General features: G+C 42.8%; 1 protein-coding gene across 2 annotated transcripts; it reads left to right on the top strand.

Annotated features, from left to right (window-relative positions):
- Positions 1-70: 70 nt before the first annotated feature.
- tnfsf13b (TNF superfamily member 13b) lies at positions 71-2,862 on the top strand. 2 transcript variants are annotated; one of them, XM_084544022.1, is made up of 7 exons: positions 71-687; positions 784-919; positions 1,241-1,297; positions 1,458-1,582; positions 1,818-1,968; positions 2,170-2,329; positions 2,584-2,862. In XM_084544022.1, exons 1-6 carry the CDS (start codon positions 469-471, stop codon positions 2,280-2,282), a joined length of 801 nt encoding a protein of 266 aa, XP_084400148.1. In that variant the 5' UTR covers positions 71-468; the 3' UTR covers positions 2,283-2,329; positions 2,584-2,862. The 2 variants fall into 2 exon arrangements, with proteins under 2 accessions (XP_084400148.1, XP_084400147.1); XM_084544021.1 differs by having other exon boundaries at positions 2,170-2,862.
- The last annotated feature ends 20,534 nt before the right edge of the window (positions 2,863-23,396 follow it).

The following is a 23,396-nucleotide window of genomic DNA, read 5'->3' as shown; positions in this document are numbered from 1 at the left end:
TCATTAATTACTTCTTTTTCTCTTTCTCAGTATGAGATCTCTGAGTCTGTCCTCTGCCCACACACTTGCTTTGTTTGCTAGAATGTGGAGAATCCGAGATGTGTTTTTTTTTTTCTTCCTTTTTTAGTTTTTTTTTTCATCGTGATGAAGGGAAAAGGGGAGAGAGATTCAGTGCTGCTGGTCAGGCAGGAAGCAGTGAGTGTGGTTAGCTGAGCGGAACAATAGAGGGGAAGCTGTTTTGCCCTTTTTTGTACAGTATTTGTTCTGCGTAGTCCCCCAGACTACACTCGATCTGGCTGCTGAAGGACAAAAGCGAGACTTAAGGAAGTTAGTCTTGCTTATAGACGGACTTATGGTAATGCTATAGGCTCTTTGAAAACGTATAGCATTCCTGACTCGAGTTAACGAACTTCAGGCGTGAGACAGGTCATGCTGCCAGTGTGAGCTCTTTGTAGACTGGGCCCTGCGATGGCGGTTTTGACAGGTGTGAAGCCCGTGACTGGACCAAGGGCAGGTGATGGAAGGCTCTCCTGGCCGGTTTTCCTGCTGACGCTCGCTGCAGTCACCTCCTCCTCTCTTTCAGCTTTATCACTGTACCAACTTGTGGCTCTCAGAGCCGAAGTAGAGGGACTCAAATCAGAATGTCGCAAGAGAGAAGAGGGGCAAGAGGCCTGGCACAGAGAACAGGTGAGCGAACGAGCTCTACTCCACAGAGACGTGAAAACCCATCTGATTGAGGTGAGGGCATACGACGTTCTAAATGCATGTAATGTGTTTTTCAAGGACAATTCAATGCATGTGCAGACTGAGAATGTCGACAGCAGGAGAAGCAACCAGGAGGTTGTGCACGAACCTGGGCCTGGACATGCATACAGCCTCACGAGAAAGAAAAGAATGACTTCTGGAGCAGAGATGTTAGGTAAGGGTGCACTTGGGCTTGTATAATTTTCTGCACCTTTGTCAAGTCAGCTTTATGTATACAGCTGAAAATCACAAGATTGTATCAGAACTGTTTGGAATCTGTCCACACCATCTGCACTCAGACTAACAGCCAATTGTTAATAGTGCATCAGCTTTAAATACTAATAATGATAATTTTGATATTGTGTGTTGAACAGTGATGCAAATTAGCACAATTTAGCAATCCACAACAGTTTCCCATACACCATACTGCTGAGTTTTGGTCAAAATTAAAGGAGCAATAAGAGCATGTCTAACTTTCTCTTGTCTTGTATCCAAGTTTCTCAGCCTTGCCTGCAGTTGTTGGCAAACAATAGCAGAAAAACCTTCAGCAAAGGTACAGTAAACCTGATCTAAATTATAATCATTTTTATTTGAATTTAGTTTATATGCATTCTTCCATTTCTGTTAAGTTTTCTTGGTTTTTATTAGCTTATCCCAAACAGCAACTGCAACGAACGGCAGCATTTCTGATGCGATGTTATGTCTTGTATCAGAACTTTACCAAGAGCAATACACAGGTATCCCATGGCAGGCTGGGCTGAAGAGAGGCACTGCCCTGGAGGAAGACGGTGACCGCATTTTAGTCAGAGAGGAAGGCTTCTACTTTGTGTACAGTCAGGTGAGCCCGTTTGTTGTCATTTCATTGTTTTTCCATAAGGGGGTGCTGCTAGTCTGCTATCACCAGATTATTATTATTTATTTTTTTCCGCACAGTGCAGAAAAAAAGGGTGGGCATGCACTTACTTAAGAGACCTTGAAGAAAGGTCAGGTATAGAAAAGGGAAATGCAAATCACGCGTGCATGCATAATGAGCCAGGTAGAAAATGCTAACCCAGTGACTCTGTTGTGTACAGGTCTACTACTGGGACAGCACATTTGCCATGGGCCATGTGGTGATCCGGTCGAAGAAGACTGTTGTGGGAGACGAGTCTAAGCATGTGTTTCTGTTCCGCTGCATCCAGAGCATGAACCCTGTTTACCCGTTCAACACCTGCTACACAGGAGGTGAGCATATCCAGCCGTGTTCACCCTTTCATCAGAAGGTCAATGCGTGTCTTCCTCTTCAGTCAGACCAGTGAGCGTGCGAGTGTGTGTGTGTGCGACTGCGCATGTGCGTCTGTGGCTGGGTAATGGTGATCGATGTGTGTGGCAAAGAAAAAGGAAAATGTCAGTTCAAGGTCTGAAGTGGACGTTTGAATCCCCCAGGTATTGTGAAGCTGGCGGTCGGGGACTATTTGGAGCTTCTCATCCCCCGGGCCTCGGCCAACGTGTCCCTACATGGAGATTCCACCTTCCTGGGTGCTGTCAAACTGGCTTAAAGTGTGTCACCTCACACTGAACCCAAGGGACACTGTATAAGAAAGAGGTACCATAGTTGGAGGAGAGGCAGCAACACGACACCATTCTGGTGACCTTGCCCGACTTCTTGTGTGAGAAAAATAAAGGAAGCAGCTATTTCTGCTCTAGCTAAGTGATAGACTGTTTTCTAGACTGTTCACCCTGTGCTGACATGAAGGGGACAATGACTTTAGGTCTTTACTCTTTAACTTCATTATCTTCATTTGTATCACACATGGAGACAAAATATTGCAAAAGTGTTTTTTTTTCTTTTTTCTTCAGATAATCACAAACATATCAAGATCCAGCTTGCAAGAGACGTGCTGCTTGTGTGAAATCCTTCTTTTACCGCGTGCATTAATAACATAAGCTTTCCTTCTGCAGCTGCAGCATTACTCTGCCATTAAAATGGTTCCTCTTATATGCTTTATTTTTCATTAGAACATAGCCAAGAGCGGTCGATCTGATCTGATTGCCATCCTTTGAGTTGTTTCATCTACACATGTCTAACCGGTGTGAAATTTCAGTTGCAATAAAGTGACGGTTCTTGCTCAAGAGATTGTGCTTGGAGGTTGTTGTTCCATTATTGGCCACAAGGTGGAAAGGGTTTTGTGTTGCAGAACGAAAGCAGAGAGAAATCAAGCAAAGGTTGAGCGGGAACAGTGACAGTCAAGCATAACGGCATATTTTTAGCTCGAGGCAAAACTGCAGACACAGGATGTTTTCACTTTTAAAGGAGCCCATCAATGAAACTGTCGTGTAGAGTATTCTGGGGAAATAGGGAAAAGGTCTTCACTGAGTAAATCTTTGGTTTTTAATATGCAAAGATAGAGGGAGGGGGATAGTTTCAACTGAGTCTGGGCATTTATACATTTGTTTTTCCATTGAACATTACATTACATAGCGTAACATTCTGCAAATTCTCTCTATACCATTAAAAATGAATATCAGCTATGTTGCGTGGCGTCAAAAATGAAACACAATCACTTATTTTTCAGGCGGATTCCTTTATGACGAGTCATATCATAAATCAAATACTAATAATTGTAACTTAAACTATAATATAAATTCAAAAATTTGAAAAATTTTCTCCAAAGAATGGCACCAACACTTCAATCATGATGGTTTTTTTCGCATGCTTTACCGTGAATGTGGCAGAATATTAATCTGATGTTTTTTTGTTTTTGTTTTTTTTTAATCTTAACTATTTGGTCCGGTTCTTTCCACATATTATTGACAGGAAAATGTGGTTGCTATTTGGCCGCCAGGGAACAATTATAACCGCGAACACGCGACCGGAAAACCCAAGAGTTCCGCTTTGAGCACAGACTTTTTCTTTGTCGGTAAAATGTCGACATAGTGACCAAGATGGAATGCTAAACCTCAGTTATATTTAAATCGGTTCGTTCAATTCTATTTAAATACAGTGAGACAGTACTCATTTTGTAATTAATAGATAATTCACTTTTGATCATTAGATATCTTAAACCCAATTTGCTCTGAATATTGTGACATTTTTCAGGCAGACAGTGTCTAACTTGTCACTTCAAAGACACAAATCTTTTATCGACATTCTTTTTTCATAATGAATAATGAATATTGTGCATTTTTGTAGAAGCTCCTACTCGCTTGTATCTATCCTGTCTTTTTACATTTTCTCTCTCACAACCAGGCTTTCAGTCAGTTTCGGTTGGGCAAAGAGTTAGACAAAGCCCAGTGGGTGGTCACTCCTTCACCAGGCACTTTGCCCTTGGAGTCATGACTCCATTTGACAAGAAGAGAAATCAAAAGAGGGGGAGGGAAGTAGGACGTCTAAAATAGAAGTCTGAGAAGAAAGATTTCAAATGGAGCTAATGGATGGCAGTAACTATTAGTGGAAGAGAGGAGAAAGCCTATGCGGCTGAAATGCATGGGGAGAGGAAGCCAGGCTCAGGGAACTACAACCATAGGAGTCAGAGAAGCTCTTTGATGATCTGGTAAACAGAGCAGGCGGCTGGACAAACAGCAATTGACAAAAAAGAAGGAGAGGGAGGAGGCTATAAGAGAAGAGGGGAATGCAGCGGAGACCTCTCCTATAAATGTGTCAAGCATGATGCTCCCCCTCCCTCTGGGCCAGAAATGTCTTTGTGCGGTGCCATGGTGACGGCTTGTGTGTTGGCGGAAGCTGATGTCATTGTAGGCTCCGCTCTCAAAAGAGAAGCCAGCATCTGACCGGAGAATCAGGAAATGAGACCTGCTGTGTACACATGCTGGCTCTGTGTGTAGTTCACACACTCACACACATGTTGAGAGTACACAGATGCATAATTAAACATGCACAACAAACGGATATCTTGAATATATAGGGAAAGACATTTAGTATAGCACCTTCACAAAGTGTTTTACAAAAGCAATGTTATTAGATTGAAATTGTAAAAATAGGTTTAAAAAGACAAAAGAAACAAAAAAATAAAAACACAAGTACATAGCTTGATCAACTATAACACCATGATTTTTAAGATTATACCGTACATCTTAGAGATTATGCAACCTGCAAAGCTATAGTATCTTAAACAAGGATCTCAGTCTACAGTACACACAGTACACAGCTGAATATCATCAGCATACAAGTGATACACAATATGGCTTTTTATTTGCTAAAAGTATGATTTAAAGAAAGCATATACAAATAAAATAAGAGAGGACCTAATAGAGAACCCTGGGGCACACCGCAAGACTGAGTTTCAGACATAACGGTCCAAGCAAAATAGAAAAAAAAAAACAGAGGGAGAAAAACCTAACTGCTGTAATTTGCTTTTGTCCAGCCTCTAAAACTAGCTGACTGTTGGATTAATACAAACATGCTACCAACTTGTCATCCAATAAGCACATTTCTTAAAATTTAAAAATTGACATTTACGGCTAAATACCTATCTCAAAAATAAACAAAACCAGACTCAAAACATTATTTTTTCTTCTCCTAAACCATTCATCACAGTTATTTACCCTTCTTTGAGAGTATATATATATATATGTATATATACATATATATATATATTCATCTGAGTGAATGGTTTACTTTAATTTAAGGGAATCTGTTGCAGTGCGAATCTGAAGCAATCATCAGTTTCAGTTTGGTAAGTCCATCTCCTCCATATTCTCATTTTCACACTGCATCACTTGTGGATCTGAGCATCCCTGTGTCCCCATCTGCACTCTCACGTCCTCCTCCTCTTCCCATTCGGTAGCTTTAGGACAGGTTTGACTGATGAGAGGGGCTAAAGGTGATCCCTGAATCCTGATTATAAAACTGAGAATGCTCCGCTTCTGCAACAAAATACGCCTGTACACACAGTGCTGCTTTTGCGAACAGGCATACACAGTTATTCTGTACATATGTGCCTTTACTACCCTCTCATAAATAACAAGAAAATGTGCAGCACTCACATGTTCTCAGTGGCCACTGATATACTGCATGGTTGTTCCATGCACATACTCACATAGTATTTGGGGATTACTTCGATCTGCTGCAGTCGGCCCAAAGTAATCAGGCTGATGCAGAGCCCTCCAGCTGAATTGGCAGCCGCACTGCATGGATTTCTCATTTAAGTGAGGATTTGGTTTATCAACAAACTGCCCTCATCTGCTGTCCACTACTCTAAATTCTAAACACCATGTCCTTTGCTTGCCATGTTGTAGTTTTTTTTTTAATCGATTCAGCTTGAGGAGCCGGTGATCTGAAAAACGTGACTGACCCGGCAGAATAAGAGGTTTATTGGTTTTTAACAGTGTTACCATTAGATCGGGTTTAGTCCCCCCCCCCCCCCCCCCTCCCCCAGTTTCTCGCATAAGATCTGTTCAAGTATAAGCTGATCTATAATTCATACGTTTCTGCCTCTGCCTAGAATCAAACCACAGCAAAACAGCCAGCGTGCGATTTGCATGTGTTCAAAAAAATGGAAGAACATGTTTTTTATAAAAGTTGTTCAAGTTCTGCTTGATGGATTTTGGTTTTTTTTCTCCAAAGCATCTTTTTCTCCAGGACATGAGCCTTTTGTAGACGAGAAGAATAACATCAAATACATGATGAAACAGAGAGAGAGAGAGAGATTTCGGTTTGCCACCATTCTGCCCCGCCACCCTCCTATCTACATGCACTGGCTCTCTCCCACACTCTACTCTGTGTCTCTGCAAGCTCCAAGATGGAGCTTTGGAAGAAACACCAGTAGCGATTATGTCTACACACAGAAACACCAGCAGCAGAGGCTGTAAATATGCACTGTAAATACAAACAGTGTGTACTCGCCTTCGGTTCTTTTTAACCTCATAGCTCAACAATAATAAAAAAAAAAACACTGTATGTGCAAAACCCAAATAAGATACATAACTGTACATAGCACTTGAAACTAAGAACACAGATTATTATTTTTGGTTCTTTCACTTCTCCCCCCCAGACATCTGGTACTTTGGCTGTTTCACTATAATTGTTTATCTGATCAGGCAGGCATTGCAAATTATTATTATTATTATTTTAGGAGGATATATTTGAGCTTGCATGTTCTCCCTGTTTCTGCGTGGGTTCTCTCTGGGTACTCTGGCTTCCTCCCACCCTCCAAAGACATGCTTGTTAGGTTAACTGGTGATTCTAAATTGGCCGTAGGTGTGAGTGTGAGTGTGAATGGTTGTCTGTCTCTCTGTGTTAGCCCTGCGATAGACAGGCGGCCTGTCCAGGGTGTACCCCGCCTCTCGCCCGATCACAGCTGCGATAGGCTCCAGCTGAACACAGCTTATTTTTAGCTTATCAGTAGTTTGAAATAAACTAAAGCACTGAACATTTTGACCGGATGATGGTGCTATACGTCAAGGGCACTCAAGGTCATTTCAGTCCATCCCACAAGTAAGGCAAATTAAGATCCTTCAATAACTGCCGCGGCAAACTATACCTACAGCTACATGACTAAAACTGAAAAGTTTGGTCACAAAATGAACTAAATAACTAACTGTCACATCATCCATGTGTGTACGTACGTCCCCTCTCTGGTTGTGCGTCCACCAGTCTTTGTAAGTGCTGATGAGAAAGAATGGGGAAGGATAAACAGACAAGTTAAGTTGGGAGGGTAAAATGAGAGGAGAAGACACACACTAAACGGGCGTCGTCCTCTGGTCCGGCGCACCTGCTCCTTGCTGCTTTTTGTCTCGCCTTTTTTCCGCTAGGTTGTCACTCCCATTGTTTGAGCGTTTAGTCCTCCTCCCCTACTACACTGCAGCATGCGCTCACTCACAATACAGGCGTAACAGAGTGGAGTGTGTATGAAGTCCTGTGTCACTCATTCTCCGCCATCTGCTTATGGGCTCGTGATAAGCAGCTGTAATTAGAGATTTAAACTCCTGTCTCGCTGGTTTTCTGTCTTTCTCTCACACACAAAAACACTAGACAAACTAGTAAATCTCTCTCTCTCACTCACTGACTCGTGCTTTCTCTCTCTGTCTCTCTCCTTTTTCAACTACTCCCTTTTATTCACCCAAACTGGTACACTCCCCCCTCTCTCCCTCTCTCCCTCCCTTCCTCCCTTTAACTCTCTGTCTCTCTGATGGGATGTCAGGGGAGGATTTTAGCCTATCCTGTAGAAGTAGAGGGAGCTGGGAGTTGATTTCTCTCCGGTTTTCTCTCTCTGTTTGTCAGATCTGTGCAGCTGAGACCAGACTGTCTCTGGAATTTATTTTCTGGCTTGAAAGAAAGCAACTAAGAACTACGGGGAAATGCTCCAGTGAGGTATGCTGCTAATTGTCTCCTGTTTGTCTGTGTGTGTCTTTTGGCTGTGTACGAACACGTGAGAGTTTCTCCGTGTCCGTTGGTCACGCAAGGCCCACACTTTTGCACTTTTGGACCATTTTGTGGATGAAGTGTTCAGGACTGTGTGTTTATTGGCCCTTTGCATCAGTGTTTCCATAACATCTCACAAAGATTCAAATGTCGGACTTAGTTTGCGTTCATTCGAGGAAAAGCCTGTTTATTTTGTCTGTCTGTCGACCGGCCTTTGTTTCTATTCATCCTTACTCTTCTCGCATGTCGTTGTTTGCTGTGAGATGTTTCATGTGTGCCGACTGGCAGTGCACGAGAAGGCAAACAGGTTTGTTGGCTTGTTCACAAACACACACGCACCCCTCCAAAAAAACAAAACAAAAAACCTTTAGGGTACTGAATGTCAGTTGGGAATTGTCCCAGTTTTTCAGACCATGGGGGATTTTCATCTAAACACTGTGCGGTTGTGTGATGTGTGTAGAATATGAGCCTGTGAGTTAAGACAAAGTGAGGGGGGAAAAGGGCAAGAAAGAAAACATGAGAAAGGGGAGCAGAGACATGGGATGAGACGCATATTGCAGTAAAAACTGTGAAGATGCAGGCGGTCTCTGAAGCTTTTTCTCCGCGCGTGACACAACATGGCTGGGCATCAGACGAGAACATAACTCTGGCTGCGTCTCCTCAAGAAACTCTGCTTTTGTTTCACAGGAGCTCACAGATGGCCTCATTCAGACCGAGAGTCTACGCACCCCAGCATGTGTGTGCGCGTGTGTGTGTGTGTGTGTTTGAGAGAGTGAGTGCATGTGGGTTGAACTTGTTGGTGTTAAACCCTTGGGATGATATGATTCAGAGTTGTGACTGTTTAACACCGTGTAAAAAATCAATCACGATGTGCGCGGAGAACTTGCCGATTAAGTCGCAGGCTTCCTTTCAGCATGGTGTGTGTGGGTGAGTGTGCGTGTGTTTGTGTTTGTGTGTGCTACACCCATCTGTCCTCTCGCTCAGCCAGATTGTGGGCCTCTGTGTCTGGCAGCATTGTGTGGAGGTATCATGCTCTTTTGAAACTAAAAAGATTACCTCCGCTAATTCAACAATACGCCTTTCCAACAGTTGCATTACCATTCCTTCCTTTCTTCTTCTGCGCTTTTCTTTTTAGAGTGTGGCGGTGCGTGCCTGCAGAGATGTTTGGGCGTAGCAGGCAAGAAGCTCATGGCTGTAGCCCATTGGCCTGTGTCAATATGCACAGTCCCCTGTGCTGTGGTCAGCTGTTGAGCCACATGGTCTTAAGACTTAGTCACCACCCTCCCTGATAATTATGGCTTGATTTATGAGCTGGGGACGATGACTAAGAGCGGGATGAGGAGATGTGATGGTTGTGCATAGACCTTCCCTTGCCACAGAGGTTTCTGATGGATCTGCTGCTGTCAGAACTCCAGAGGTGTTCAAGGAATATACAGGCCCACCACTGCTTCACTCATGTAAAGCAGCCCACCGGCTGTGTTGCAATGCTGACGCCCTGTGGCTTTGGCAAGATTTAAATGACACCTTTCTTGCATGATTAAGGCGAGGAATTCTTGTTTTGCAGAGGTCTGCGAGGGAGAGAGCGCTGTGTGGTAGGGAAAGTATAGTCTGCGTGCAATTGAGAAAGGAAGATAATGCCAGTACGTTTTTCCTTTTGATTTTTACACGTGCCATATAATCAATAACTCGAGAATCTGTTTTCCAGTCTCTCAAACTGGGGGCCTCATGCCAGCGAAAGCCTTTGTCTGCATTTTTCTACGTCTAACCCTTGGTCCGTCCACCAGCCGATCTATTCTTAGCCGGGACTGGATGGTTACCACGCTTACTGGATTTCCTTTGCAGCTCCTGTGACACACAGCCTCTCTATAAGCCCTTCAGGAAGAAAAAAAAAAAAAAAGAAAAAGAAGAAGTACTCATGCACACATTGAGTAGATAGATGCATTTCATTTGGCTGACGTCAGAGGGCAGACAGCTGACAAGGCAGACAAAAGAGGAGGTGGGATGGGATTAAAGGGGTTACCGTTCATCTGGGGGAAGCCATAGATTTATCTCACCCCCAAATCTTATTAGCGCAAACTGTAATCCATACCAATATGTGCTATTTATAATTGGTGAATTATGACTTGCGGCAAATGTCTGTGGCATTTTACTGGAATTGTGAGGTATCTAGGAAGGGGAGTATGCCAGGGACCGCTCTTTGAATTCAAGACAGTACAGATTAAACCCGCAGGTTATTTTACAACCTATGTATAATACTGTCTAATATAAAGAATCCTAAAATTGTCTATTTTGCCAGACCATAAGCAAAGGCGTTCCTTTTACGGTTGTAAATGATGAGACTATCCACATTTAGCATTGCAGAAAAAAACATAAGAATTGCAACAGAAATGATTAGATGAAAGACACTGATATATTTTGCATTACACACACGTCTTCTTTCCTGCCAAAACATTCATGCATGCATGTCCAGGAATACAATATTTGGAGATTTGTGTGTAGCAGGGTGTTAATCTTCTGTTGTCTGCTTTAATATACAGTTTGTTTCAAAGAGGCTTCATCAGCATGCTCATCTTCTTCAAAAATGTTTCCACGAGTTGAAGGACGATCTTCTGAACTGGGATGATATTCCAGACTATTCACATAAGCGAAACCCATGGGATTGGACAGTTGGCTGGCTCGAACAGCAGCTAAAGCTAATGACAGGTGGTGGGAAACGCTGCTGGCAGCAGCAGCAACAACATGTTATTGGGGAGTGGAAGACTTCCAGCAGGCTAAGATTAAATCCAGCCCTTTGGTCTGAGATTTCCCCCCCCCCCCATCTGATGGAACAGTATCGTCAAAGCAGGCGGATTCACTACTAAACAGGTGGAGCAGCTGGCATGAAAGTTGACCGAGCCCTATATGATAGTCGTGTTTCTCAGAGGAGAGGGACGGGCTGCTCCCCGTGTGACCTCATTTTTTTTATATAGAAGACTTCCTCATATTAATGCCGGCGTGCTGCTGCTGGCATGTTGTGGCCGGGCCTTGCAGACTTTGTTTCCCTTCCAAGGCTGTCATTGGACACTGTCAGTATGTGACATCAACGTCAGGGTCAGTGTCTGGGCTTGTCATGACTTGCTTTTGCTGCGTTTGTGTGTATGTGCATATGAACATGTAGCAGCCCTCACTTGTTTGCGCCACGGACTGGAATGGGGGAGCTATTTTTTACGTGGAAATTGAAATTGAAGTGTGCAGGAATTTCTCCTGGTGGAGAGAGAAAAAATGCACTCCGTAAGGATGCTTGAACATTATGAGGGTAATTTAGTGTGGAGGAGTGGGGGGCTGAAATGACTGAAATCTGTGACATTAGCAGGATGGCATAAGAGGAGGATGGTATTTCTCAGCACGAAAAAAAAGGGCAGGACGGCAAAGAAAAGCAGGGATGAAAGATCGGCCCGTGAACCAGCTGCTTCTCTCCTCAAACGTGCACGAGGGCAGGTGCATGAAATGTAGACGCTCCACTGCTCCCATCGCTGTTCATTCTCGAACACGTCGCATGCACACACACACACACACGCGCGGATCCTCCCACTTTAACGCAAACACTTGTCCACCTTCCAGGTTCTTTTGCCTCCAGCCAGACAATATGTATTAAGCGAGGCGCGTTCGAGGCGAGCTTCAGAGCCATGCTAATGATTTGAACAGAATCGGTTAAGTATTCCCTTTAAAAGCACCGCTTTGATCTATCCGAGAAGCCATGGGGGGAGTTAGCACCGAGATGAAAGATAACGTCTGGCTGTGATGTTTGTGCGCCTCATTTCAAACATGTCATCTCTCACATTTAACCTTAATCAAATTAGGCCAGTGCTTAATGGGGCATGATACCCCCCTACTGACAATGCTGTGATACATTCCCGCTTACTATTTGCGGCAGATCTGTCCTCGAGTCAAACTGTCGTCCACAGAGTGAGAGAGACGTTTTGAGATATTTGGGTGAAATGGCGAGTGTGGGAGCTAGAGAAGATTTACGGCGTAGCTGGATTGATGGTGGAACATGAAGTAAAGGAAAGAGTGTTTGATAAGAATGTGATAATGTGAGTGGTGAGGAGAGACAGAAGGTATTGAAGAAGGGCAAATAAAGGTTGTCGAAGTCTCTGCTCATTTCTGTAAGTGCAGATAAGAGTTATGAATTGAAGGATAACGTCTACGTAAAGCAGCATTTCACAACATGCTGCGTCGGGAATTGCTTCAGATAATAGCTTCCCTCCTCTGGCGTATGTGAATGCATTCTTCTCTAACATTCAGCACACGCTCGCCCCTGAACCCTTCCCACCTCTTCTCTGTGCTACTTTGTCTTCATCCTCCACCTACGTTCTTCCCTCTTACATTTGCCAGTTGACCTTATACCAAAGAACGAGAAATTCGGCGCAGTAGGAGCTCTGACCACACACACGCGCTCTGCGAAAGAGAAGACTTTGAGTAGAAAGGTGAAATAAAGAGCTGTTACATCAGAGCAATGTGTGACATAGATCGTTGCTAATTAGATTTGTTGCTAATTGTGTGTCTGGTCACTTATAAAACCCACTAGAGTTATTAACAAATGATTTAAACGTACGTTTTCTAGTCGTCCACACAAGCTGCACCACTTATGAGAGGTCGCGACCATATGTTCAGCCTGTAATGCTAACACTCATGTTATCAGTGTTAGCGGGGTTAGTTAATATAGCAACGCTCACTTTTCACGAAGAGAAGTGGAAGGTGGAAGGAAACTACAGCACCATAGGTCAGACAATGTTTTTTTGTGTGTTTTTTTAACTGATATAGCATTGACTTCCATGCTGACAATCTGTAAGGCATCATTTTGGTCCAACAGTTTGTAGTGAAGAAGATTTCACTGTCAACATTAGCTTACACTCAACTAGCACCCTGCTCTTCTGTAAGTGTATTTGTAGGGGTGGATAACAGGTAAAAATATGACTTAATATATAACTTAGATTAGCTTCTACACTGAGTGTGTGTAAATTAAAAATAATCAATTTTTGGCTTATACTGGCACATTTACACTGACGTGGATTCTTGTACATTGTTCCTGAAAAACCGACGTCAATTTTTACCCACCTGTCTTAAATGTGCTTTTCAGCTCTAAGGATGCATATAATAGAGAAAAAAAATTACACACATGTATTAACATCTCCCCGTGAGCCTGAGAGGTGAAGACTTTATCGGTTTATCAGACAACCCACCATTAATTATGTGAGAAGCAACCGGGAGATTAAGAGTGACGCGGCGGGACTGATGCACACAGATGGAGAGATTTTCCAGGAGGAAAGCACGGGAAGCTAATTAAAAAACGGATGATGTGTGGAGATACGCAACAAAGAGGAGATACCTCTTCTACAGCGGTTGCCTCGTCTCATTCAGTCTTCCTTTAGCACTTCTTCATTTGCTCAGTAGTTTTTTACCTCTGTTTCTTTCTATCCACTGATAACCAAAGCGACACAAGTGAGGTATCAAATTCTGATCAACCTATCTACATAATCTATACATGGGTTATAAAGACCTTTTATATTCACTGCAGACTTATTTATTTATTGAACCAAACTGGCTTATCTGCCTCTCTTCATATGTGTGGTCGCTGAACACTTTTTTTTAGTTGCTCTGTGAGTTCTGCACAGGTGAAGATTGGGGGGAAAAAGGTAGGAAAGGAGATGCAGAAGAGAAATTAAAAAATATGGAACCTGCCGGGTGGTGAGTGGTCCGACTGAGGAGTGAAACGGTAAGGCAGTGATGGACGCAGTAAGGCTGGGGAGTTTGCGTTGAGAGTGCTCGCTCGGAGAAGAAATGTGGACCGGGGGATTGTAATTGAATGAACAGAGGGGAGGATGATGATGGTGGTGTGTGTAAGTGTGCGTCTTTGTTTGATTTTTCTCTCGGCGACCGTGTTCTCCTCCCCCTTTATCCAAGGTCAATACGGGGATTATTAGCGGTGAAGCACCGTGATAATGACGCTGGAGGTCATTAACTATTCATCACCTCACTCTGTACCACAGGGCCAAGTGTATGGACTGTGTGAGTAGTACATGTTTGTCCAAGTATTTAACTTTAGACTTTAGATGCTCTTGTGTCTCCATTGTCTTACGAGTTCTCCGTTTATGGGCTGTTTCACAAACTATCCCTGTTTGACCACAAACTAATCAGAGCATGTACGCCACATGAGGTGAGTGAGTCAGGCGCCTCCCCCTTCATTGTTGCTGCCTACTTATTTCTTTTTTTACAGTGTAAAAGGGGAGGAAATGGGGTGGATGCTTGTGAGGCTGGGGGTGTAACTGCAACCCTCAGATGGAGTAAGTGGGCTGAGCTCACCGGGGTCTGGAGAGGGGGAGGGACAGAGGGAGGGAGAGAGAGAGAGAGAGAGGCAGATGTAAGAGAATAGACAGCTCTAAGCGGCAGAGTTGCCATGGCTACGGGAAAGGGATGAATGAGTGACATCACAGTGGCGGGGAGGTGAGAGAGTGTGAAATTGATTTGGTAGCGGAGCACGGGGAGGCGGCTCTCGCTGGGTTTTCTTAGGGCAGACACATTTTTCTCTCTCCTCCGTGTCCTGGTGTCTCCCGTGGAAGGGCTCTCGTCGGTAAGGCTACGCTTTTCTTTCTCTCTCTCTCTTCCTCTCCACAGTGAAGACTGACTGTGAGGATGGTGGTGAGTGAGAGTGTGATCTTCAGTTTGATAACTGTCCTCAGGTCTACATGTGAGACGGACATAAAGGAAGGACTTGTGCGTTAATGTTCTTTGGGTGCCATGTGGTGCTCCCGCTGTGTGTCACTGGGAATGAGAGGAAAGGCAGATGTGCCACGCAGTTGTCACGGCTCTAAATATACCACGAGATGCTTACTGTAGAGGAATGCATGTGCTTATGTCTGGGAATGAACAGCTGGTTGTTCAAGAGAGATTTAAGGGTACCGCGACCATGATAAGTGCATGGACCTTCACACTTTAACACAAGCATATTGTGAGTGGCATGTTATCTTGCGACCTTTTTTTTTGAGTTTTCACTATCCTACAGGTAGATCAGACTTAACTCTCGCGACAGGTAAAGTTTTGCTAAAAACCACCGGAGAGCTGCTTTTCCGTCGTTGTGCGTGAACTTGACTCCTCTGTTTTGAGCGCGGTCTCCCCTTGCAATGCGCCGCCTTGCTGAGAGTTTATTTGGCTCTGTGATTAATGAGGAAGTTGACCTGCACTGACCCCTGAGGAACAAATGGCCACGGTTGAAGGGTAGGGGCAAAGTCAGTCAAAATCCTTTGCACTGTTTTTGGTCAGCGTCCAGAAATAGGATTACATCAGTAATCGAAGGATCAAAATGTAGATGATTTAGAAAACATAATCCAGTACTGGCTCTATCAGTTGGTGCACAGATCTGTTGATGTATCTCCAGTCTCGTGTTGTGGAAGTGGAGCTGGTTTGTTTTACATTTTGTCAGTGGCCATATTTAATCGTATTTAGTTTTTCTTTAAATGTAATTACAAGGTGAAAAGGAGTGTTGGGAACTGTTTGGCATCTATTCCACTAAACCGTATTACTAGGACATATTTACACAGAGGTTCTTAAAGGGTTGTTTTTTACAACATGGACCTTATTTCTGGCATAAAATACGATTGTTTACTCACCCATATAACTTTGGTGTCATTTTTTGTACTTCGGAAGATATTTAGATCCAGCGGAGCGCCACGTATATCCATATAGTGGGAGCGACTGGGGCACCGCAACGCAGGCTCTAAATAACGCATTATCTGCCGTAAAACTCTTTAATTTCACCAACATTTTGGTGCTATTCCCCATTGAGTCTGGAGTTACCTGTTATCTATTCGCAGACATTTGTTGTTCTTTGGCCAGCTGTTCCTCTCTCTGCCTCCGCATCCTCCTTTCATCCTCAGAAATGACATCATCCAGGTCAGAGGTTAGTAGGTCGATCTACAGACCCCGGATGATGATAACAGGTAACTCCGGACTCAAATGGGAATAGCACTAGCATATCATAACAAAATACTGGTGAAATGAACGAGTTTCGCAACAGATAATGCGTTATTTAGAGGCTGCGTTTCGGTGCCCCAGTCACTCCCACTATATGGATGTATATGGATGTAAATATCTTCTGAACGACTCCAAATGACACCAAAGTTATATGGGTGCGTAAACGACCGTATTTTATGTCAGAACTAAGGTCCAGGTTGTAAAAAACAGTAGTTCCCCTTTAATTAAATTGCTCAAAGCTGCAAAAACAAAATAGAAAGAAACATTAACAAATCCCTCAAAGTTGCCTAACAAGTAACTTGACCTTTGTGGAGGACACTCGATTGGAGGTGATGCAAATGATTGCATGTAGTACCGTCCCTTGTAATCCTTGTCATCCAGCATACCTTGTAGAGAATGATGTTGTGCTTGTTGTCTGACCTTTCAGACACAAACCAAATCCGTATAATGGAGGCTACACCGGCCTTTGTCACCAGCTCATTCGTATCTTTGTTGCATTAAGAGCTTTTTGCAATTTTATTATTTCCCAGACAAATATTCTTGGTGGTCGTCTTCTTTGTTGTCTGTTTTGTTGTTCTTCTTGCTCTTCTTCTTCTTCTTAGAGGTCTGTTGCCTCCAGTCAGTGCCATTACATTGACTTGTGAGCGCTCAAAATCCATGCCATAGGGCAAATCCAGTCCGTGTGCTTTTTATACCATTTATACCATCCACTGCTCGGCTATGTTTGTGAACCGATCCGGCTGTTTTTGTCTAAAGGAGATTATAACTAATTAAATTTCACGTACTGTAACTGTGATCCTAACCAGACTATACTGTTTTATTCAGCTGAGTACACAGTGTAACGGTAGTAACAGCAGTGTTCGCGAGCAAAAGACAAAATTGTTAGCCATAAACACAGCAGGGGAAGTAGTATTCCCAGAGTAATCGGTTCGTCCGGCCTCAGCTCTGTTGGAAGGCTCTGAGCATCAATTATGAATGGGGGACTGGATGAATATACATGAGACTATTTCACACCGTTTAATTTGAAACTGAGAAAAAATGCCACTGCCAGGTGTAGTAAAATGCGCTGTAGGTGTGTGTCACTACAGTTTCTGTATATCGTCATGACAGGAAAACGTCTTGGCTCACTTTATGTATTCTGAGGAGAAGCCAGCGTGGAAAGTATAAAGCCATGCCGGTATATCTTCTGAGTCACTTTAAAAGATCCACTGTGCTGTTTGGGCAGCATGGTTGGGGGCACAAGTGGGTCAGTAGTGGAGAGGCCGATTTATCTCTCTCTGCTCTGAGAACAAAGCTGCCCTGTAGCCAAAAGCAACCCAACATAGCATTTTTTCCCCCCAATGCTTCAAGTAAATAATCTGAATTCTTGTGTATTGTGTTGTGTTCTGTATCTTGCACTTCACTCCGCGCCTCTGTATGTGCATGAAGAACGTTGCTTAGCGACATAATGAGGTGTGCCTATATCATGCTGAAGTCAGCTATATGTGCATATTTCTGTGTATTAGTTTAAGCGGATATAAAATGTTATTTGATTGTTATTTGAAGAACTACTAAACACAAGTTAGTGTCATTTACATCAGTGATACCTCATTTTTGTCATCCAGTTGTAATATACCTTTCAACCATGTCATGCATCTCTGTTTTCTGTGTTTACTTTTTCACACTCATTGTCCAGACTCACCTCAGTAAATCCAGTTAGATTTTTCAAACTCCGTCAGAACCACTCTTTGTCATTCCTGTTAACCTCTCCTTCTCAAGGAACTGAGCAGGTGGATTCGCCCACTCATTTCCTAAATACTGTTGTGGGCTTTTGCTTGAGAGGAGAAAGTAAAAAGTCAGATTGCATTAATGCGGAGATGTATGATTAACTGCACCTTTCCTTTAGATGGCAATGCGAATTGACACACAGAACTTGGTAATGTTTGTGTAACACTTCATGGATTGTCAATGAATTTAGGGCATCAAATCCTTTTTCCCAACAACTAACAACAAAATACTTGCTGTTCATTAAATGAAGTTATATTCACTTTGAAGATTTTAATGAACTTTTTTTTTTTTTTTTTTTTTCTGGTCTAGCAGCAAAATCATCTCCAAAATGAGAAATGTTTTGTCTTTCATATTGTTTAGATTTTAGTAAAAAATAAAAATAAGTTAATTAATTAAAAAAGTGTCACAGTTCTTCAAATACCTCTTTTTTATTAACTTTAATTTCTTTGAAAATGTCATTTTTATTCATTGCTTTTGTGGATTAACACTGTTAAGGTGTGTGCAACTGACTTGTGTGTTCATTGGGCCATGAGAAGCATTAATACACATTATATTTCAAGCTGATACTGCAGCTTACCGTCAAACTATTTGGCTTCAACTGTTGGGCTCAGTGCAGTACAAAAATGGTCAAGGGTGGGATAAAGTGTCTCTGCGTTGAGTGAGTGGTAAAGTTGAGTGAGTGGGAAAAGAAGCCTCAAAATGTAAATATCTGTTTGCACAGAATCATGCAAAAATCCAAAATAAGATGGAATATCTTAATGAATATGTAACTGGATCAATCACATTATGTATGAAGCTTGAAAAAATGATCCAGCTGCAAATTTTCTGCCCCTCCTTGCTTGTTTGATAACAGTGCAGAGCAGGCATTACCATGGGCATGTGTTAACATGCTCCCTGGGTCTTACATGAGTGGTTTCCCATTACATAGGGGAATATTTCAACCCTTACCCCATGTAGTAGCATTCTGAATGGACACTAACCAGTCGAGAGCATGTAACCAGGGGTAGGACAAGGTGGGGAACTGCAGTTGAAGTTTAGGTTATCTCCATGACTTATAGGTTCAATTTTGCACACGCATCTTCTCGAGTCAAGAGCATTTTACCAGAAGAAGCACAATTATGTCTGATCCCACTTCTAATTCCACAGTCAAAGATGATTGATCAATAGCCTGTGTGCACAAATCTCCATAATGCTATTTAATGTAGAATATCCTCTGTATTTCGAAAAGACTGTTTTGCATATGATGATCGTGGGGATGTTACTTAGACGTGTGCTACCCACCTAGACCAGACCAGGCACAGATTCTGGTCTTGTCTTTCTCTTTCTGCCATTTCCTCTCATATCTCCATTTACCATTTTGCATCAGTACATAGCACTGCCTCAGCAAATATCTCAACTTTGCCAAAAAAAAAAACAAACAGCTGGCTGAACGAGATTGTGCATGTTCTGGAGAGTGCGGAGTGTGTGCGTGTTTGTTCACATTTGCTGACACACGCACAACAGGGAACGTTGGTACATGAACACGAGCAGCTGTGAGTTAAGCACGATAAAATAAGCCGAATGTTGACGTGGGTTAGAGGTTGGAGCCAACTGTACGTGAGTCTGTTAGCTCGCTGTGAGTCACTAATGCAGCGAGTGTGTCAGGCAGTGGTCACTGGTTTCATCCTCTGTCAGCCGGGAGCAGAATAAGGTAAGAGGAGGCTGTTAGAGCTTGTTTGTGCTTCTCTTTTATTTGTCTGGTTGATGATTGTCTCTCGCTGAAGCTTGCATGCATCCTTTATGTTCCCATGTTCTCCGCTGTGCCAGCTGTTTGGAGCTGGGAGTTAGGCGAGAGGGAGAGTACTAAAAGATAGACGAAGGCGGAGAGAGAGTTGGATTCTCTTCCAGTTGGAGGGACTGTGAAGAGGATGAGGCTTTTTAGAGAGGGGCACGTAATTATAGGCAGAAAGTGAGGCAACAATGTGTGAGGGGAGAGAAATTGACTCATGAGTTATTAATTGTTATAGCTCTCCTCTGTCTCTCCCGCCTTTGTCATACACTAATTAACTTCATTAGTCTCTCGACTTCTCCTGACTATGGCAGCTTTTCTCCCCTTTCACGCCAATCTTGCCTGTCCTTTCTTTCTTGCTCCGGTCAACGGTGATAATGAGCTGAAAACTGTCTGACAGTCTTCCAGCAATCTATGGACTGAATGATGCTACATGTGTTCCCTATCTGCCCAGCCCTCCTCTGTTTAGGACAACTGTTGACTGTTAAACTGTGTTGAATTCCGGTTTCGACTAATATGTGGTGAAAGTCGAGCTGACGTCGACTAGTCGATGACGTCACACACACAAACACAGTAGAAAGTAATGCTTTGCAACAATGAAGTCTTTATTCTTGACCTGAATATTGTAGTGTCTCACACAAAAGAAGCTACGGAGGCTTTTCTGCAAGGTAATTGAAGCTTGAACAGGGTTACTGTCCCTAACGCTAATATACGGCTCTTGCTCGGCAAAAAAAAAAAACCCCAAAAAAAACAACCAAACAAAAAAACCCTCTACAAACACAGCAACAGTGTCAACATATAAAATACAACACAAACACATGAGCTTATCAATACTGTGCGCTGCAGATATACTATAAATCGGCACCGTCCGTTTAATAGTACTTCACAGCATGTTGCAAAGAATAAAAAAAATTTAAAAAAAATGCGGTATATCCCCAAAACCTTTTCCGTGTGTACAGTAGCAGCTAAAAGTCTATTCACCATCAAACTGCAGCCTCCTTCTCTCTGTTTCCGCAGGACGTTTGGGGAAGTTGTTGACTTACTACCGCCGAGAGGACTTCAACCGTTCCTCTAGCGTTAGCGCGTGTATTGCAGTAGTACATCTGTTGTATTTCAGGACTGACTTACATATTCTGCATGTCACAGTAGTGTGGCTTCATCTTTAGTTTAGTATTTCCACACACTTGATGAACCGCTGCTAGTTTGCTGCAATTACCCACTGGGCTCCCCACCTGTCTTCTCCGAGGCCTCCGTGTTGTTATTGTCACGTGATCGGCCACTATAGTCGACTTCCTGTTTAAAGCGGAAGGAGTAAAGTCGACTAGTCGGTACAACCAGAGCCCGTCTACGGAGAGCCTTCCCACTCTCTATTAAGTCCCATTGTAACGAATTTTGGTTGCAGTTCCACCAGATTTCCACTGGGGGCGATCGCCATGAGTGCAACATGAATGGGACTCTATGGAGCTAAACGGCTAAATGTGTCTCTTTCACCCGATTGTCGTTGAGAAATCTCAGATTTGATTGTAGGTTTTGCAAGTTCAACATGGGTTATAGGTCAAAAGTTGAATGAACGAGAACTTATGTCCTTTCGTTTTCTTACAGGTTGAGTTGTTGTTGCCCATAACACGCTAGCATTGTGCTAATGAACGCTGATTGGTCAGTGAAGGACTGATTACGACCAGATCCCGCTTGACGGCATCGTGGAATCCGAAGCGGGACCAGAATGTTAAGACGGACTTTTTCGCCCAAGTTTTTTTTTTTTCGGCCCGGTCTTTTAAAACAACGAAACAGAAACTCTTCTAGCACGATTATTTACCCGTGTCAGCTGTGTTGTCCATGCCTCGAGAGAAAAGAAAGTGCAGAGCGCGAAAGCACCAAAGCAGTGACTGAAGGATTGCCGTAAAGCAGTATCTGGTCGTACGATGTGTATGACGTCATTGACATTTTAAAATACTTTTTAAAGCAAAATAAGTGACTCTAAAAAATCTAACACCCAGCAGTGTGTAATTTCTTTGCATCTCCTTTCAAATTCAATATTCAAATTACTGCACAAAAAATTATACCCTGAGAAAAGTGGATTTTGAGGGGTATTGCTCCATAGACCGCCATTCATTCTGCACTCGTCCTGAGAGCGCCCTCATATGGAATCAGAGTGGAACTGCAACAGTTCAGAACCCGGAAGTTCAGTGAGAGAGGAACTTCTCCCCATATTAGACGTTCTCTGGTACAACCCACAGACATCTGTGACATCAACCCCTATTACCTACGAGTAGCTGTGGCATGGGCCGGTCAGTGTAGTTCTTGTGTTGTGTTGCAGAGTTATGATCAACAGTTTAGTGAGTTTTCTTTTTGTTTCCGTTGGCAGTTTGACAGTAGGAAAACCGAGGTAACCAAGGTAAGAGAATTAAGTTGGGGGGGGGTGTACCAGATGTTTTCATCATATCTATACGTCGATATCGTTTCAATATGATCAGTAATACTGTATGTGCTTTGTTATGGGAAGATTTTCAGTATTTTGATATGAAGTTGAAAACTACAGAATATTTTCCTGCAAAATGTCTTTTTCTTATTTGTTTTAATTGAATCATACTATACGTGAAACATTGTAAGTTTGCTTGACATTGACTTTTCATCCAGGTTTTGTTTTGTTTGCCAGTGATTCATCTGTAATCTGTCATCCCAATGATCCATCCATATAAAAGCTGTCGATTAGTCACTGTCAGGCAACAGTCATTCTAAATGCTTAATATTTTCTTCTTTGTACACTGGCATCGTCTGCCTCTGTATTAATGGGATGTGTAACAGCACCAGAACTGAAGCATAATAGTGTGCCAGTGTTCATCCGCTGCTGAACTCACTGGTAGAATTTGTTCGCTATAGGCTTAAAATTCACGGCGTGACATTGTCCGTCATGACTGTTTGGTCCACGTCCGTGAGCTCTGCGAGCACTTGGCTTGTTAACAACTGTCTGTGATTGAGTCATTCATGGGACAGCTATGATCTGCAGATGGGCAGCAGAAAGATTTTTTTCATGGAGCTCATTCTTACCTTCATCTGTTCAGCCGTTGTCCGTGTGTTTCAGTGTGTCTTTCGCTGTAGCGCCAAGCTGCTTAGCCGTGTGTCTGAAATTATAGATCAGTGTCTTTGAAAAGTAATCTAAGAAAACCTCAGACATGTCACTGAAACATGTAGCAAATTGGGGGCATAGATTTGAACAATGTAAATAACAGGAAATGACCAAAAACTGCCACACTGCAGCTTGATTATATCACAGTCTGCCTTCTTACTAAAGCTAAATTAAATGATATTGAAGATATAAATACTGCAGCATTCTACAGGCAAATGCTTGTATCATCCCTGCAGGGCAACAATCCACCTTGGAATTTACAGACTTTGCGGCTAGGCTATTAACTAGTATTAAGATATTTAGAAAGTAATACCTGCTGTTTAGTTTAAAGCTGGACTGAGCTGCTAATTTGCTGTAAAATGGTTGGATTCCACTATAATTCAATCCACAGAGTGATTAAAAAAAGATTTCACACATACACTGCCTGTAGAAAACTGTAGTTGTTTTTTATATATATTTTTTTTCATTTGATAAATTCATCAATTTTTAATGTTTCTGACAAACATCCAAGGGAATTCTTGCATTGCAAATTATTCTATGCTGTTTGCAGCAATACCACAAACAAAGTCAAGAATAGTAGTTGGAAAGTTGGCACTGAAAAGCCTGCATCATGGTTCTTG

The sequence above is a fragment of the Chelon labrosus genome (assembly GCF_963514085.1).
Source record: "Chelon labrosus genome assembly, chromosome: 5".
NCBI lineage: Eukaryota > Metazoa > Chordata > Actinopteri > Mugiliformes > Mugilidae > Chelon > Chelon labrosus.
This window is presented reverse-complemented; position numbering and strand designations above follow the sequence as displayed.